The sequence below is a fragment of the Ceratotherium simum genome, chromosome 14, assembly GCF_057802395.1.
Source record: "Ceratotherium simum simum isolate JZ-2026a chromosome 14, ASM5780239v1, whole genome shotgun sequence".
Taxonomy (NCBI): domain Eukaryota; kingdom Metazoa; phylum Chordata; class Mammalia; order Perissodactyla; family Rhinocerotidae; genus Ceratotherium; species Ceratotherium simum.
Window position 1 is genome coordinate 9,722,018 of NC_141913.1, and position 20,171 is coordinate 9,742,188.

General features: G+C 35.9%; 1 protein-coding gene across 2 annotated transcripts in view; it reads right to left on the bottom strand.

Moving 5' to 3' along the window:
* The window catches only part of MIB1 (MIB E3 ubiquitin protein ligase 1), a 114,314-nt gene that overhangs the window by 70,629 nt on the left and 23,514 nt on the right, over positions 1-20,171 (bottom strand). For both annotated transcript variants that reach the window (XM_087438995.1, XM_004421043.3), the window contains exons 4-8: positions 19,203-19,307; positions 16,952-17,018; positions 15,213-15,417; positions 7,609-7,792; positions 854-998 (exon numbers count right to left, since the gene is read on the bottom strand). In XM_087438995.1, the coding sequence (XP_087295121.1) occupies positions 854-998; positions 7,609-7,792; positions 15,213-15,417; positions 16,952-17,018; positions 19,203-19,307 (706 nt within the window). The remainder of the gene's footprint in view (positions 1-853; positions 999-7,608; positions 7,793-15,212; positions 15,418-16,951; positions 17,019-19,202; positions 19,308-20,171) is intronic.

Here is a 20,171-nt window from a genome sequence, read left to right on the forward strand (position 1 = left end):
ACACTAAGTCCACATTATTTGAGAGAAGGATAGTAACCATCTTTCACTCTTCTAATTCGTATGTAGTCAGCCTGTTGTGATGCCATCTAACCTCAAGGTAAAAATAAACACCTCTTAATTTAAACTTCAAGCAGACTAGCAAATTACAGCAGGAGAGAAGAGACAGAGGGAGAGGAAGTATGAAAGCTCTACAAAATAAAATTGGAGGTCACCCAACGTTTTCCTTTACTTTTTTATTATCTACAGTTATGGTTCTATCTTCTTTTCTGCATGACAACAATATACATAGAGTAACTTGTAATTTGATGCAGAATGAACTGAGTCTGTGTATATAAAGCTGGAGCATAGGGAGGAAAGATTTTAGGCAAAAGTCTACCCAAGCATCCAGCGTATCCACATCTCAACATGGTTTTCTACTCACTGTAACATGTATAATATAGGGGAAAAATATGGCTTATATGTAAAAATATCCAGAAAGAAAGCCATCTGCTAGTAATAATGTTGGAAATACAGAGAAAATAAAGCAGTCTAAGAAAGTGATGGTTCTTTGTCAGAAAACAAAAGCTCTAAATAAAGAGTAGAATGTCAAATTTCAGGTATCTCAGATTTGATATGGAGAAGCCCTTGAACTTTTCCAGGGCATACCTCAGCCAGAACAAAGGTTGTTCATTGTATGAAAAAAGAAAAAAATCTTCAGTGAAAGTTGAAAAGGTAGTTAACATTCAAGTGACGTTATGTGATCTGGGAGAAAACCAAGAACCCACACGAGGTTATCTGTATACGACAATAGGCAATTAGCAATTGTTCTATTGTAAAACATATTACTTTTAAAGAAACATGACACAAAACATACCACCAGATGCATTGCTAATGGCTGATCCTGCAGATGCCACCTTGGAAACTGCTGCTGGATTATACGTCCAAGATGTTCCACAAACTTCCACCTTTAAATCACTGTCTGAATAAATCTGTTGTACTCGGCCAACTTTACCTAAAGTCTTTAAAAAAACATTAGATTCATGTTTCCAAGTCTAAAGTATATACCATAAAAATCAATCACCATTTTTCACATGTGTAAAGCATTAATTTTACTTGATTCCTAATGAAAAAACTTTTAAAGGATAACCATATGGGCCAGCCCCATGGCTTAGTGGTTAAGTGTGTGCGCTCCACTGCTGGCAGCCCGGGTTCGGATCCCGGGCGCACACCGACGCACCGCTTCTCCGGCCATGCTGAGGCCATGTCCCACATGCAGCAACTAGAAGGATGTGAAGCTATGACATACAACTATCTACTGGGGCTTTGGGGGAAAAAAAATAAATAAAATTATTTAAAAAAAAAAAAAATAAATAAATAAATAAATAAATAAAGGATAACCATATTCAAAGGGGTTATTTACTAGTTACAAACTTTAAAGAGTATCTTTAAAAAATATTTTAGTAAAACTACTATACTTCCACAAGAATATAAAAACAAAAATAAATCATGACAGCCTATCTTATTCATAAAGTTCACAAAATTTTGCCTTTTGATACTCAACCCTTCTTTTTTTTTTTTTTTTTAAATATGAGTCAGTTTATTCAAGTAGTTTTATATACAGCATTTTATTTTATTTTTTTCCCCCCAAAGCCCCAGTAGATAGTTGTATGTCATAGCTGCACATCCTTCTAGTTGCTGTAGGTGGGACGCAGCCTCAGCATGGCCAGAGAAGCGGTGCATCGGTGCGCGCCTGGGATCTGAACCCAGGCCTCCAGCAGCAGAGTGTGCGCACTTAACTGCTAAGCCATGGGGCCAGCCCTCAACCCTTCTTCTTTAACCCCACAAGATATATCTTGAGAACTTGTAACTCATGAAGTCCAAAATCCATCATCAATTCAGCCTAAAAAAAGAAACTCTGATTTCTAAAAAAAACTATTTAAACCAAAAAGGGCTCAAAGCTTACATCTATGTTTAAATCCTTTTTGGAGTCATGCCTGATTCCAAAACAGAAGTGTGTAGAAATAAGATGCTTATTAAATAAAGGGAATAAGCAGGGCAATCAGGTGCAGAACACAATCAGTGGCAGCAGCTCTTAACATGTAGAAGATACTGTTCTAAGAGCTTTATATGTGTTGACTCACCTAATACGTATAACCCTGAAAGTTAAGTGCTATTATTAGCCCCATTTCAAACTCAGGTCCAAAACCCATCTCTTGAGCACAACAGAACAGCAAATAATACTAGAAAATTGGTGAAGAATAGTGATAATACTGGAGGAGAAATTGCCCTTGACTTGTGCCCTTGACTTGTTTTTCTCTTTTGACCTCTCCACAGCATCAGACCCCCACTTCTTGAAATTATTCCCTTGATTTCCAGATGCCAGTCTAATCCTTCTGCCTGGTCCTTCCTTTTCTCCACTCACTGACTTCTTTTCCTTCTTCAGATCTCTAAATCTATTCATTCTCCCAAAATTTTATTCCCTAATTTTTTACTCTTCTTTCTTAAAAATTTAATCCACTTTGACAACTGTCATCTTATTTCTAAAGACTCCAAAATACACTTCTCTAGCCCTGTTTATCCCTCTGTTAACCCCCAACACACTCCAATTTTAACTTCTCATTAGACATTTTCACTTGGAATTTTCCACCATAATCTCAAACTCTATGAGGCTGCATTCTGCTTTTTCCTCCTTAACTTCATTATGGAAGATCTCAAACACACAAAAGTAGACAATAGTATACTGAATCCTCACTCACTCATCAACCAATTTTCCCCTACCCATTCTCCCTTCCTGTATTATTTTGTCATGTCAACTCTTTTTTTAAACAAACATAATACAATACTATTACCAACCTACCCAAAATTATCGATAACTCTACAGTAACATAAAATACCGGTCAGTGTTCAAATTTCCAACTGAGTCATAAACATAAATAGTTTAAGTTTAAATCAAGCTCCAAAGAAAGTCTACATATATTTTTTTTCTTTGCAAATTATTTGTTGAAGAAACAGGGTTATTTGTCCTATAAAGTTTCTTACAACCTGAATTTTGCTAATTGGTATAGTTTAATAGGTTCATCTGTTTCTGAATTTAGTAAGAAATCCTCAAGTTGGCTGCTAGATCCTTTTAACATGACCTAGAAATCTCTGATAGCTTCCTTGCTATCTGGTATGAGGATCATCTTCCTGCTAAAGAGCTAGAATTAGCCATTTCTGAGGGTCATTTCTGAGGTTCACTTCCTCCCCAAGAGCTAGAATTAGCCATTTCTCCAAAGAGCCCTGGTTCTTTACAGAGGGAAAGGCTATTTCAAGACCACAATCTGGGCACTAAAGTTGGTTATTGTTACTGGAATGGTCATTGTTTCTCGGCCTTTTCATGAACAGAGCTAGGAAAAAGGGGGTTTTGTTTTATTTTGTTTTAAAAGATGAAATCAGAAGTTCAAACACTTCCAATTCGAATTCAAGACTACAGGGTTTTTACTGAACCTCTTCTGTATTAGACCTGTATCTCCTTTTCCCACTCTAATCATTCTGGTTCTCAAAGTCACTGGGAGTAACAATTAAAATTATCATGTGACTACTCATTTTTTTTGTCATATTACAGACACAATAATCTCAGAATAACGATATTAACACTATCACAAACAATAAGATTTCTGAAAATTGTTAAATATTTCTTTTTCTATGCAGTTCTGTAGGGTATATTCCCCTATAAGGACATAAAGACAAATTACTGTGATTAAAAATCACTTCATTTTATTTTCCACTTTAGAAGTTCCTTTTTTAAATTTAATTTTGTTATATAATTGTATAAAATGTGTATGTGATTTCAGATTAAATCTATAAAACAAGACATATTCAAAGACATCTCCCTTCTACCTTTGTCCCCTATATCATATTGCTTTTATACATGAACACTCAATTTTTTAACTTTATGGTTAATCCTGCCATTCTTTGCTTTCATTAATATAAAGTTTATATTAAAACTTTATATTAAACTACATTGTCCTAATAGTTATGTTTATAGTTATATATTATATACTCTTATTCCCTCTTCTCTCCCTAATATTTTGATTTTAAATCAGATTTTAAATTAACAGTATTTAGTCTCAATTAATAATTAAAAGGCAATAAAATACCTTATTAAACTTTCCCTACACTCTCTCCATTCCCATCCCACTTTTTCACAGTGTACTATATCTACGTTATAACCATTACAGACTCGTGGTTCAACAAATAAATATATATTCAGTGATCACCACCAGTCCTTCAGCTGGTGTCTCTGTAGTCATTTTGGTTGTCTGAAACTAATTCTCAGAAAAGGCTCACAGGAAAAGACTCTGAATTCTTACATGTTTACAGCAATTTGTAGCCTTTACGCTTGAAAGTCAGTTTGGTTACATATTAAATCCTTAGCTTACATTTTCTTTCTTTGAGTACCTTAAATAAATGTTATTTCACTGTTTTCTGGCATAAAACATTGAGATCAGACTTCTTAACAGCAATCTGATTTTCTTTCCTTTATAAGTAACTTTGTCTTTTTTACTAGATACCCAAAGAACTTTTTCTTTTCTTGAAGATTCAGTTATCTTACCAGAATATGGCTCAGTGTTTGGTGTTCTGGGTCAGTTTGCCCAGATATGCAATATGTCCTTTTATTTTTATTTATTTATTTTTTTGTGTGAGGAAGATCAGCCCTGAGCTAACATTCGATGCCAATCCTCCTCTTTTTGCTGAGGAAGACTGGCCCTGGGCTAACATCTGTGCCCATCTTCCTCTACTTTATATGGGACACCGTCACAGCATGGCTTGACAAGTGGTGCACCAGTCCACGCCTGGGATCCAAACCTGTGAACCCCGGGCCGCGAAAGGGAAGCACACGCACTTAACCGCTATGCCACTGGGCCAGCCCATCAATGTGTCCTTTCAATATCTAGTTTCAAACCTTTTAATTTCAGGAAAATTTTTCTAGAATTACACATTTTAGCATTTGTTATATCCCATTGCTTTGGTTTCTGTTTTTCCTTTCTGCAAGGACTCCTAATACACATATATTAGATATTCTATATTTGTCACTTTCTCTCATATACTTTATCTTTTTGATTTTAAAAATATTCTTCCTTTTTATCTTCTATTTCTCTTAAGGCATTATCTGTTGTATTTATTTGCTCTGTGTTGTTTCTATCTTACTCTTCATTTCTGAAACAATCTTTTCAATTCTCTAAGTTCTGTCACCTCATTTCTAATTATGATTTAATTCATTCTTTCACATCTTTTATCATTTTCTTAATTTCTTTTAGCTCATTTTGCATTATTAGATTTTAGTTTTCTGTGCATATCTTTCTCATGTACTTTCATTTGTCTGTAGAGAAGTTATTCTATTCCTTATTCTTTTTTTTCAATAATAACTGTGTATGGGGATTCCACCATGATCCATCCAACTTTTATTTGGACCTACTCTTTCCTTTGTCCCTACTGTCTCTAACCTACTCAGTTTGGTTTCTCTTCTCAGCACTTTCTCCTCAATGGAGGGCTCTGCCCTGGAAGGGAGCTTCGGCTGGTTATTTCTGAGAGTTTACAGACCCAGGTTGCTCCAGTCCCTTCAGACTATAGCACAGACCTATTGCTCTCACCCCAAACCAGAGTCTGCGAGAGTCCTCTCAGGTTCAGTGGTTGTGACCACACTAGCCAATGAACATTTGTTAGCTATACTGGAGTTCCCCTGTTCTCAGGTCCATCTGATGCCCCACTAATTTTCTCTGCTGCCATACAGACAGATGCAGACCCAGTAGCTGTCAGCGGTTTATCTCCACTCATTCATATTTTAGGGCTCAACAGGCTACTCTGTCACCTGGCTTTGGTACAGTTGTTTGTGGCTTTTTTGGTTATGCTAATCTAGTTGTTGACTATTTTTATCAAGAAGATTTGAGAAGATTCAAATCTATATCACCACTAATAGAATCCCAGAATTCCTCTCTAGAAATTATCTAGAGGTTTTGCTTTTACAGCAGCTTAATAGGGGAGACAGAGTACTTAAGCTTTTGGGTTCAAATTCCAGTTCAGAATCTTAGCTCTGATTTCCTCATCTTTAATACAAGGATGCCATACCACCACCTACATATAATATTCCTAAGACAAATAAAGTCTACATGTATATGTAGTTACATGTATACATACATGTACGTGTGCACGTGTGTACATGTGCACATCATCTAGCACAGTGCTTGGAATAACTGGGCACTCAACAGACAGAAGCAACTACAAGGTGTCATTGCTAAGTGGAAAAACAAAAATATCTTGACTATGAAAAATCTTCAAATAGTATATATAGCCCCTATAAAACAAGTCAAAAGATTACATTTTAAATAAAACCACACTACAATGAGGCTTGAAGTATATCAATACATTCTTTTAACCAACTTCAACATCAAAAGCAAACAAAACAAAGAGGGATTATATAGAACTTAATTTGTTTGACAAAAATAAACATTCTAAAATACATAGTCCTGAAAAACATACACAACCATCATTTATTCAATATCTAACTAAAGCAATAAAAAATAACATCAGCAGCCTCTGTAAACTACGAAATGTGTTTGAATGAAAGCACCAAAACAACAGAGATTTTTTTTCTGTGTTGTTCACTATTATATCTCCGAAGCCTAAAAGGCACAGTTTGTGCTAAAATATCTGCTGAAGAAGTAAGGCAGGAAGGAAGGATGGACTGATTAGGGACAAAACAACATGAAGGACAGGGAGGGGGGACTGGACAGGATGGGAGGGGGCAGAGAGCTAGATGGGGCAGGAGTTGAGGCTGGATAGGAAGAGAAGGAGGTGCAGGCCAGGACAAGGGACTGGACAACACAGCGCAGGGGGCAGGGGGGACGGGATACGAAGAGGGATGGGAGGGGAGGTACACGGGACAGGAAGGAGGCACTGAACAGGATGGGATTTGGGACTGGATGAGACAGGAGCAGGGAGTGGGCAAAGTAGAAGGCTGAACAGGACATAGCAAGGTGGAAGGAAATGGGATAAAGGGCAAGGCAGTGTGGGGAGTAGCAGGATGGGACAAAAGGACAGAAGGGAGGGACAGAGGGAGAAAGAGAAGGATGGACGAAAAGGCGGCAAACAAATTTTTTTGTTGTTGCTTAACATATGATAAAAAAAAATGTATTGACTGAAATAAATAAAAAATTAAACCGTAGCTCTTTGGGAGCAAAGTCGCCTCAGAAGGCACACATTCTGAGCGGCCCTTCCACACTCTAAGTTTCAGCAAGGCAGAGCCCCAAGTGAGGAAAGCAGCAGTGGTCCAGCACTGCTAGCGATGGATGAGCACGTCACTCCCATTTCTGGTGCCAAGCATCAGGAAAGCATCTGTTGCCTTCCCCTACATTACCTTCTCCACTAATAGCTCTATCAAAAAATATTAACTGTAGCTCTTTTTGAACCTCCCTGGGCTAATTTAACTGAAATAAATTAGAAAATAAAAGCTATAAGTATGCCTAGCTGCAAATGAAGAGTACAACTCTCAAAAGATTATGCTAATTTAGTTTCTAAAATTAAAGTACTTTTAAAAACTACATAAGCATGGTATAATTCCTAGTCCAGAACTATTTTACATATACTTACTGGGAGCATAGCTTCAGCCCATTCTCCATGTCCTCTTTGTAGAAGTTTAATTCTTTCCAGATCATAACAAACTTGCACAAGATCACCCACTTGAAACTGTGAGGTGCCTCCTTCTGCACCCTGAGCAGCATCCCCACTTCGTACAATGTTTGCTTTAGTGAGAACAGCAGGATTGAAGGTCCACCTGAAGATCAAAGCCAAAACTCAAAGTGGGTAAGTTTACTTAATTTTAACACAACACTCTTAGTTAAACATTGCAGGGAGAAAAGCCCTATAACATATCAAAAGAGTAAAGCATTCCTTTGCAGTTACATCCTCAATGATTTGTATTTCTCTTCATAATTTTATTATACAAATTTGGGAAAAGAGTCATCCATAATCTCACCACTCTAATATGTTATACTTCTGTCTAGATTTATTCTCTTCCATGTTTTAAAAAACTGTTATAAAAGTAATAAGCACTCACTGTTAAAAATTAAAACATTCAGAAACATAAAAAGCGAAAGTTCCATTTCACACAAACACACCTGGATCACCATTCCCCACCCCACTAGAAACCACTGTTAATACGCCACTGTGTATCCTCGCAGATTACCTATCAATATGCTGAGTGATAGTTACAATGTAGAGAGAGTTGTTTTCTTTTCCATAATGGGGATCATAATATACATATATATATAATTATTCTGTGACTTTTTTCTCAGAGAATGGATCTTGGAAGATTTATTTTTCAATGTCACAGACATAGATCTACATATTTCAATTTAATGGCTACAGAGTATTTCATAGCATGGATATACACTAATGTATCTAATCATTCTCCTATTAACTATCATTTAAAGTATTTCTAATTTTTCACTATTATGAACAATAGCATAAAGAACATCCCTGTATGTACATCTTTGTGCACATGGGGTCACTTTGTCATTAGAGATTCCTAAAAGAACTACTTCATCAAAGTATATATTTGTTCACAATTCTGATAGTTACAGCCAAACTGCTCTACAAAGAGTACAGCATTCCCCCATACCATTGCCAACTTCATGGATAAAAATAGTATCTAGTTTTAATTTGTCATGGTTAGGTATTTTAAATGATTATAATCATTGTATCAAAACAAATTTGGATTCTGATTTCTTCTTCTCTATACACAAGCATTTTTCTATGCTGCTCCCATCTTTATAATCACTATTTTATTGACTACTTAATATTCCACCAAATAGTTGTACCACAACGTATAACACATTTCCCATAGTCCCACATGGCACTCCAAAGCAAAAAAGTTCCCTAGTCAAATAAGCTTTTACAATATGGCATATTATATCCTCCTCTCCTTAATTCTAACGGTCATTAGCATATAAAAGACTCTGAGAGGTCACAACATAAAAAAATCTGTTTATTAAATTCCTGTAACCATGTAAGTAAATTTTTCTTTCTAAAGCAACCACAAAGAGAAAGCAGTGCCTCTGACCAGTTAGGAATAAAAATCAGATACACAAAGTTTTCTTTTCAGCCTTATCAATCACAGTGCCCTTGACCCTACTCCCAATATTCCAAAACTTACTAGACCTATTATAGTGCCTGAATACAATAGTATTTACTCAAATTGTTCCCTCTGCCTACAGTGCTTCCCTGCCCTGATGAAAATCGAGTCAATTTTTCAAACTTACTCTAAATGTAATTTTCTCTCTGAAGTTTTCTCTGATTTGCCCAGCTGAAATGACTACTCTGCTTTTGTACCTTTAGAATACCCTGAACACTCACCTATCATAATCACTTACAACATTTTAATACAGTTATTTCTGGTTTTGCCTCTCTAAACTAAAAGGGAGACCCCTTCAAAGCAGGGGACTATGTCTTAATTGTCTTTGTAATCCTAGCACTAATCATAGGGCCTAATACTGGATAAGTACTTAATAAATTTTTGTTGAATAAATAAAGAAAAAAATATTATTTTCTATAACTCAAATGTCATATTACTGTTAAAACTATTGCCCAAGAAAGAATTTTGATCAAAGAAGAATTCTGCAAGTAATAATCCTAATTTGTGTTAACCTAACATTTCCAAACAACAAACCAGATAATATTTAACACAAAATGTGTTAGTACATGCTAACCTGAAATTACATTTTTTTCCTTCTTTTCATTAACACCTTTCTCGAGATGTAATTCAAATCCCATACAATTAACTCATTTAAAATGTATACTTCAGTGGCTTTTAGTACATTCAGAGTTGTAAAACCAAGCACCACTATCTAATTTCATTTCTATCACTGAAGAAAGATATCCCATAACGATTAGCAGTCATTCCACATTCACCCGTCTCCTCACCCCCTAACAACGGGTAATATACTTTGTTTCTATGAATTTGCTTATTCTGGACATTTTATATAAATAAAATCACATAATATGTGACCTTTTGTGACTGGCTTCTTTTACTCAGCATAATGGTTTCAAGATTTATCTATGTTGCAGCATATGTCAGTACTCCCTTCCTTTTACGGCCAAATATAATATTCCATCATATGGACATATCCATTTTGTTTATCCATTCATCAGTTGATATACACTTAAGTTATTTCCACGTTTTGGCTGATGCCATGTATAATGCTTCTACAAACATTCATATACAGGTTTTTGCATGGACACACGTTTTCAATTCTCTTGGGTATAAACCTATGAGTGGACCTGCCGGGTCATATGGTAACCATATATTTAACATTTTGGAGAACTACCAAACTGTTTTCTAAAGCATCTAGACCACTTCACACTCCTACCATCAATGTATGAGGGTTTGGTTCTAATCTCTCTACACCTTCACCAACACTTGTAATTATCCGACTTTTTTATTCTAGCCATTCTATATGTGAAATGGTATCTCATTATAGTTTTGAATTGCATTTCCCTAATAACTAATAATAATGAGCATCTTTTCATGAGTGTTACAGAATGAACTGTCTCCCTCCAAAATTTACATATTCAAGCTCTAACTCCTAATGTGACTGTATTTGGAGACAGAGCCTTTAAGGGTAACAAAGGCTAAACAAGGTCATAAAGATGGGGCACTAATCCGACAGGACTAGTGACCTCACAAGAAGAGGAAGAGACATCACAGACATCTTTCTCTGAGTAGGCACAGACAAAAGGCCATGTGAGGACACAGTGAGAAGATAGCCGTCTACAAGCCAAGAAGAGGTCTCACCAGAAACCAACTCTGACGGCACCTTGATCTTGGACTTCCAGCCTCCAGAACTGTAAGAAAATAAATTTCTGCTGTTTAAGCCACCCAGTCTGTGGTATTTTGTTATGGCAGCCCTAGCTTATTGGCCATCTCTAAATCTTCTTTGGCAAAAAACGTCTATTAAAATCCTTTGCCCATTTTTCAGTTGGGTTATTTGTCTTTTATTGTTGAATTGTAAGAGTTCTTTATATATTCTAGACACAAGTCCCTAATCAGACATATGATTTGCAAATATTTCTCCCATTCCATGGGTTGTCTTTTCACTTTCTTGATAGTTTCCTTTGAAATGCAAAATTTTTTAGTTTTTATGTAGTTCAATTTATTCACTTTTTCTTTGGATGCTTCTGCTTTGGGGGTCATATCTAAGAAACCACTGTCTAATCCAAGGTCACAAAGATTTACATCTATGTTTTGTTCTAAGAATTTTGTAGTTTTAACTCTTACGTTTGTGTGTGATCCATTTTGACTTAATATTTGTATATGGTGCATAGCAGGGATCCAATTTCATTCTTCTGCATGTTGATAACCAGTTGACTTAGCACCATTTTGTATGTTTATGAGGGCTTTTTTTTTATTGTAGCTTTATTTTTTTTTAATTGCCGTATAATTGACATATAACATTATCTTAGTTTCAGGTGTACAACATAGTGATTCAATATTCGCATATACTGTCAGCACCATTTGTTGAAAAAACTATTCTTTCTCCATTTAACTGTGTCGGACCCTTGTCAAAAATCAACCGTTCTTAAATGCTAGAGCTTATTTCTGGACTCTCAATTCTTTTTCTACCAATCTACATGTCTATTCTTAAGTGAGTAATACACTGTCTTGATGGTGGCAAATGTTGAAATCAGGAACTGTGAGTCCTCCAACTTTTGTTTTTTCAAATTATTTTCGCTATTCTGGCTCCCTTGAATTTTCATATGAATTTTAGGATAAGTTTGCCAACTTCTGTAAAAAAGGCACTAGGATTTTGATAGAGATTGCAATGAATCTGTTGATTAGTTTGGGGGATGCTGTCATTTCTTATAGGTTGAATTACGTCAAAAAGATATGTTGCAGGGCCAGCCCAGTGGCCTAGCAGTTAAGTTCTCACACTCCACTTTGGGGGCCCGGGATCTGCAGGTTCAGATCCTGGGTGCAGACCGACGCACCACTTGTCAAGCCATGCTGTGGCAGGCATCCCATGTAAAGTAGAGGAAGATGGTCACAGATGTTATCCCAGGGCCAATCTTCCTCAGCAAAAAGACAAGGATTGGCAACGGATGTTAGTTAGCTCAGGGCTAATCTTCCTCAGAAAAAAAAAAAAAAAAATATATATATATATATATATATATGTTGAAATTCTAATCCCCAATACCTCTGAATGCAACCATATTTAGAAATAAGGTCTTTGCAGATATAATCAAGTTAAAAAGAGGTCATATTGGATTAAGCTGGGCCCTAAATTCAATGACTGGTGTCCTTATAAGAAAGTCATGTGAAATTAGCTTTTGATCATTTTCTATGTAAAGGATTTTAGAATTTCCATGAGCAATTAACTTCCTTCTATGCCTCCTCAGCGTTCCTTCCCCATAGATGGTTAAGCTACAAATGTTGTGCTGATGAAAATAAAATAGTGGGCTAGGAGACTCTCTATGTGGCTCTCAGTCTCAAATGATCTCCCTATGACTGTCTGAACTTGACTAATCAGAGATTGATTTGAATGCATTTGAAACTAAAATTTGTACCCAGAAAAAAAAGAAGAAAGTCCTGTGAAGACATAGGGACACACAGAGCAGAAGGCCAAGTGAAAGACAGAGGCAGAGAAATGAGTGATGCATCTACAAGCCAAGAAACACCAAAGACTGCCAGCAACCACCAGAAGCTAAGAGAGAGGCACAGAACAGATTCTCCCTCAGAGCCTCCAGAAGGAACTAATCTTGCCGACACCTTAACTTTTCTTGCCTCCAGAATTGTGAAACAATAAATTTTTTTTCCCCCCAAAACTCCAGTAGATAGTTGTATGTCATAGTTGCACATCCTTCTAGTTGCTGTATGTGGGACGCGGCCTCAGCATGGCCGCAGAAGCGGCGCGTCAGTGCGTGCCTGGGATCCGAACCTGGGCCGCCAGTAGCGGAGCGCGCGCACTTAATCACTAAGCCACGGGGCCGGCCCTAAACAATAAATTTCTATTGTTTTAAGCCACGCAGTTTGTGGTAATTTGTCACGGCAGCCTAGGAAACTAATACACCATCTAAACAGTATTAAATCTTCTGATCCATAAACAGGAGATATCTTTCCATTTATTTAGATCTTCTTTAATTTCCTTCAACAATGTTTTATAGTTTTGAAGTATACGAAGTCTTGCACTTCTTGGGCAAAATTTATTCTTAAGTACTTTATTCTCTGTGATGCTATTGTAAATGGAAGTGTTTTCTTAATTTCATTTTCAGACTGTTCATTGCTAGTGCACAGAAATACAATTGATTTTTCTATGTTGATCTTACATCCTGCAACTTTCCTGAACTCATTATTTTTAACAGTTTTTTTTGTGGATTCCTTAGGTTTTTCTACACACAAGATCATGTCACCTGAGAACAGAGATGGTTTAACTTCTTCCTTTTCTTTTTCTTGCCTAATTGCCCTGACTAGACTGTCTAGAACAATGTTGAATAGAAGTGGGGAGAACAGACATTCTTGCCTTGCTCCTGATCTTAGGGGAAAAGCATTCAGTCTTTCACCATTGAATATGATGTTAGAAGTTGGTTTTTTCTCAATGTCCTTTATCAAGCTGAAGAAGTTCCCTTCTGTTTCTAGTCTATTTAGTGTTTTTATCATGAAAGGGTGTTGGATTTTGTCAAATGCTTTTTCTGTGTCTCTTGATATATATCCTTAAGATTTGAACACAATTACAGCCAATTCTATACTTTGGTAAGCAATTTAATGTTAATTTTTCTTATTCTATATATAATCCCTCCCTTAAAGAACCTCATAGAGTTAGTTTCTTTACATACACGTCTTTAATAAAGCTTTGACAATTATTCAATTTAACTATTGCTTTTTCTTTAAAATACTGCAAACGGGCCGACCTGGTGGCGCAGTGGTTAAGTGAGCACGCTCCGCTTTGGCAGCCCAGGGCTCCCATGTTCAGATCCTGGGCGCGCACTGATACATCGCTTTGTCAAGCCATGCTGTGGCAGCGTCCCATATAAAGTAGAGAAGATGGGCACGGATGTTAGCCCAGGGCCAATCTTCCTTGGCAAAAAGAGGAGGATTGGTAGGGCCAGCCCTGTGGCTTAGCGGTTAAGTGCGCGCGCTCCGCTGCTGGCGGCCCGGGTTCGGATCCCAGGCACGCAGGGACGCACCGCTTCTCCGGCCATGCTGAGGCCGCGTCCCACATACAGCAACTAGAAGGATGTGCAGCTATGGCATACAACTATCTACTGGGGCTTTGGGGGGAAAAATAAATAAATAAAATCTTTAAAAAAAAAAAAAAAAAGAGGATTGGCAATGGATGTTAGCTCAGGGCTAATCTTCCTCACAAAAATAAATAAAAAATAAAATTTAAAAAATAAATAAATAAAATAAAATAAAATACTGCAAACATACTGGTAAACTGGATATATTTTGGCCCCTAGGGTCAAATAAATAAAAGGCACTGGCCCAGTCTCAAAGAAAACTCACAACCTAAATAAATAATTGTTTTAATAAATAGGAGACCTAAACAGATGACTAGTGTAGGGAGGATGAGAGAGGAGTTTCCCAAAGCATATAAGCTCAATATAAGATACAGAGGAGATAATCCAGAGAAAGAGGGAGAAAAGGAGGAAAAGGTATTCTGCACGGAGACAGTGGTATGTGCAAAGGTACAGAACTGAGGAAATGAAAGCAATTCTATGTTGCTGATAAGGATTAGTGTGTGCATATGTGTCTGTGACAAGGGAGAGCTGTGTTACCAAGAGATGACCCTGGAGATATGGGCCACAGCAGTTTAATTTTATCCTTGTCATTCAGAGTAGATTCATATGGTCCATTATGAACACAGAACTTTTTAGCTATACCTGGATCTAACACTGATATAACGCATTCTGCTCCCCGAAGGAAAAAAAGTGCACAGAATATTGTATCATAAATATATTCATATAAATTCACATACACACAACACAACACACACACACACACACACACACACACTCTCTCTCTCTCTCTCTTTCTCATCATTTGTTCCACTCCACCTTACTAACATATTCTGGATTTTTATCTACTAAGAGCTAACTTTAAGGAGACTTTGATTATATCACATTATTTGCTTTCTTTAAGGCTCTTTCGTGTACATACTAACTTTATTTGCCATTACTGAAAATTAAGAAATATCACCAACCTATTGCCACTTGGATATTGTACTACAATGTCATGGTCTTCATCAATGCCACAAACATTTCCAGTTGTAGTTAAAGTCTCAAACATGCCATCAGTCCATCCTCCATGACCATGCTGCAAAGACTGTACAATTTCTAGGTCAAGATCTATATTTACCAGGTCACCAATTTGCAATCCACCAGGATTCCTGTTGCCATTCTGCTCACCTGTAATTGCAAAGGGAGTTGACAAAGAAAAAGGAAAATCACAGCAACAACATGCAACTGCATTATCTTTAAACAAGAACAAGCTCTAGATGTTTTAGTTACCACCTAATCTTGAAATGTTTTGAGAATATACTGTAAGTATCAGATTCTAGAACTGGAGAGCTTTAAAAAAACAAAACAAAACAAACATCAGACTCTAAAATTGAAATAATGTGATGACTTATAACAATGAGTGAACAAGAGTAGAATCTTTAAAAGACTATGCAACCCTATATCAGAACACAAAGTTCTGGGTGTTGAAAACATTCACTTTTCTGCCTGGATGACTCTTTGACTATCACTGCATCAGGACCATAATAACTAACTAGAGAATACGAAAGAGAACCCTGGAATTATTTTTTTCTCTGAAGTGCTTAGTACTATTTTTTACCAAATGGTTCTTGTGATTTTTACCTAAAGAGCACTTGTAGATATTTCAAAGCCCATTCCCTACGTTATTTTCAAAGCTAGTTCTGGAATAAAGGATTCATGATCATAAAACACTATGCTGACGGATTCAGAATGTGTATGTTGACTCTGCACTTTTCTTCTGAAGGTAAGACACAAAACAGGAAAGTTTCTGACAGCAAGAGAAATGGATGAGCTCATCAAAACATAAGTATCTCTTCTACACTCTTCTTTAAAAAAAAAATTAGGGGCCAGCCCAGTGAGTGGCACAGTGGTTGAGTTTGGTGCGCTCTGCTTTGGCAGCCCATGGTTTGCAGGTTCGGATCCCGAGCGCAGACCTACACCGCTCATCAAGCCGTGCTGTGGTGGCATCCCACGTACAAAATAGAAGATGGACACACATGTTAGCTCAGGGCCAATCTTCCTCATCAAAAAAAAAAATTAAAAAATTAAGGCATGCTGCAAGAAAACAGCACTTTTTGGCAAAAGGACAAATCAAATGATTTGGAAAGAAGAACACAGAGTTCACGTGAGAAAGGAAAGCATTCAGGGACTAAAGGCTCAATCAAAAGAATGTGGTAAATGTTCACCATGGCAATAACAATCTATAAAATGAAGCTAGTTTTGGTTTTCTCGTTCTTTTCTTTTTATTTTAATGATATATGAAGTTATATTTATTATATTACCTTAATCTTGGAGCTGTTCTTGTACTAAAAAGGCAATTTTCAAAAACTTCTAAGGAATTTATAAGCATTAAATTGTCAGATTCTATTCTCAGTAGTGTTAAGAGATATAACATTGATAATCTAACAAAATTTTTCAATAGAAGTTTATGAAAGACAAAAGTTTCAAATATATTATGACATATAAATGGCATATCAATTCTCAAGACATGACAAGTCTTTCAGAGTCTAAATAAATCATTAAAAAAGAAGAAATGCTTTAAAACCAAAAAATTATCTCTCTAAACAGCTTTAGTGGTAAATAATTTTTTTCAAGTCCAATTAAAAAGTCCAGTTTAACCATTTTTCTGATTCCATGCACTCTGACCCATTACTTAGTAATTTTCTCTAGTCTGCTAACTCACCTAGCACAGGGCAGTGATCTCTGTAGAAAGAACCTCCTTTGGCATCCTGGACACACTTCAGATCAGACTAAGAAGAAGAAAAGAAACCAGAAAAATCACCCTTGAAAACTTCAAGCATAGGTCAATATCTAAAACAGACAAATGTTCATTCAGAACATACCCTCAGCAGAAGTCAAGAGTAGTTCTGAGTTAACAGTCACACTAAACACTGCTTTCAAAAGGACCCATCAAAAACTATAAACTTGATCTTCAGATAGGTCATACTTTATTTATTTTTAGCTTTCTTTTAAAGTTCAAAATTAAAATGCCTAGATCTTTACCATTATAATATTTCCAAAAACACATGCTAAAAAAAAGGACTATAACAAATATCTAATATTTAAAACGTACCTAACACATTCCATTTTAAAGATACTTTTAACAAAAAAAGTTCAACTCATTTGATCTTTCTAATCAATTTTATGAAATATACAAGGCAGGTACTAACTCATTTTATAAAGGAAATTATCCAAAACTAAACAGCCAGAAAGTAGAAAAGAACAGAACCAAATCCAGTATTTGATTCCTTGCCCAGTCAATTTTCCTACACACGTCAACTTTAGTCCTTACTTCACCATAACTCAGTTAACGCAAGTTCCTTCCCACTCAGCTTTCATAAGAAAACAAATTTATTATTTAAGTATCTGAATGGGGAGGCAGTCCTGGTATAATGGAAAGTACAGAAAATATGAACTTAGAAGAGCAACCTTGAGGGTTACCGTGAAAATTTAGAAGTACATTTCCTTAAAAATGCCTATATATACATAGTAGGCAATCAGTACATACACACTCTATTAAGGAAAGGAGCTCCTTTATACATACACACACACACACACACAGAACCCAACTCTCTTTCACAGTCTTCTTTGCCACTAGAGCATCACATTTAGTTCAATCCTAACCAAAAAGACACACAGGTCAAACTGTTTTAATTTGATACTTTAACCCAGGAATTCCACTTCTAGGAATCTATCCTAAGGAAATACACCCATAAATGTGCAAAGACATATGCAAAAGAATGCTTACTGAAACAATGCTTGCAACAATGGGAGGAAAAAAAAAACCCAGATACCCCCCTCAACAGAAATCTCATTAAATAAATAACAGCATAACCATACAGAGAAATATTACTCAGCCATCAATAAACATAACAGGATCAATCTATATATACACACTACTCATTAAGCACCTGAGCACATAAAGCACTAAAGCTTCATTTGAGGCAAGTTAATAATCAGTTGGAACCCTCAAGAATCCACAATTTAAAAACAGGGAGAGGCACAAAGATAATAATGAAAAACTGATAACAAATGCTATATATTATTATAAAAATTGGCAAGTAAAGTATTTGTTTAGATTCACATGCCTGGCTTTATATATAAATGGAAGAAATTAAAGCAAAGGGACAGTGGAGTATTTTTTCCCCACCTAACGAGGGGCATAAAACAGTGGGGAAAAAAATTAAATTTAAAGAATTCTTTGCATGAGGAATATATTCAAGATGGAAGGGATATAAAAGGCATTAATATTTTGACATTGATATACTATTTAATTATACTTTATGAATTAAATAGCTGAGGTCAACATTTGAACAATGATCCACGAAGCGCAGAAACACAGGCTCATCAATTATTCTCTATCCATTATTCTCCTAAGCACTTAAGTAATTCAAAGTGTTTTTAGGACAATCATTTTCAATTATCAACACCACACTTGAAAAATACAGGGAAAAAAATCTCCTTAAAAAATAATTTTAACACCTATTGTAATTTATACTTTTATCAGCTACCAGATCCTAGAATACAAATATACCACAAAAATCTCATTATAATACTATTCTCAATGTCCATGCCAAAGAGCAGCCTTATAGATGATTCTAAATCTTTGTGACAGATTTTAGTAAATAAAATCCCTACTTACATTTATAAGGGATCAGCTCTATACAATCAATGTATAGTAAGTTATCAAACATTAACTGAGGACAAAATCATATTTACTATTAAATAGTTTAAATAATCGTAGTAAAAATGTAAAGTTTATTAAATTTGCACTTTACAGATTTTCCCTCCTATTGCATATTCATGATTCAGATGGCTGTACCCTGACAAAAGGATATGACAAAATAAAAAAATTAAAAACCAATAAGGGCTATTTTTATTTCCCTTTATTCATCCATCCAATATTGTCATCTTTTGTGGTTCGTACTACCTACCATGCCTTCAAAGCCAACTCTGTACAGGTTCTTAGCACCATTATCCCAGAGAACATACGCTGCACTGTGTGGGCTCGATGCACTCCAGTCCTGGATTTCTGTTACCTAACGGAATTTTTGGAGAAAATAATTTTTTAAAAAACAGAGAGGAGAGGTTAGTTCTTTTAACTATATTTAAATCTTAAAAATCATTTCAGCTGCCATCCCGTGTAACAAGATCATGAAAAATACTAATTTGCCAAATATGTCACTTCTAATGTATAATTAAATTATAATTAGAGACATTTTTCCAGAATTATAAAGTAATTTATGAAACCACTGTAGAAATTTTAAATTGGAAGGCTTAGCAATTACAGTAATAGATTACCAGAAAATATACACTTTAACACAAAATTTTAAATCTTTACTTTTCAAAGAACAGTGTATTCTCTTAAGCCCATTATACGATAGAAAATTTTAAATTTTTAACCAACTGCCCAAAATGATTCAAGATAAACCTGCTCTCTGGTCAGCTAAAAGATGAGAAGCACAAGGCTCAATGGCAGTGTTCAAAGAAGACTTGAGTGATTTTGCTCCTCCAGCAGTAGTTGCCCCAAAAAGCAGGCCATCTAAGCTAAAACACCATGCCTACAATGGAAACCCAAACACAATCTCTAGGCCCCACATGCCACCAGACTGATTCGTAAGCTCATTTGATATTAAAAAAAATAAAATAAAAACTAGGGTTGCTACTGCTTAAGGGCCAAGAATCAACTACACAAAACTGACATACAACGAGCATTAAACTGGAGTATTCCCAAATAAACCAGTTTACAGCTAAGAAGGGGAAGTTACACATATGCAACTCATTACTTCTCTACATCTTGACACCTATAATCAGCCACCCTTCATAGCTACTTAGAATGCCCGGCTGATGCTAAATACAATTTTTAAGGCATGACCTTAAAAACAGACTATTATTTCAAATAA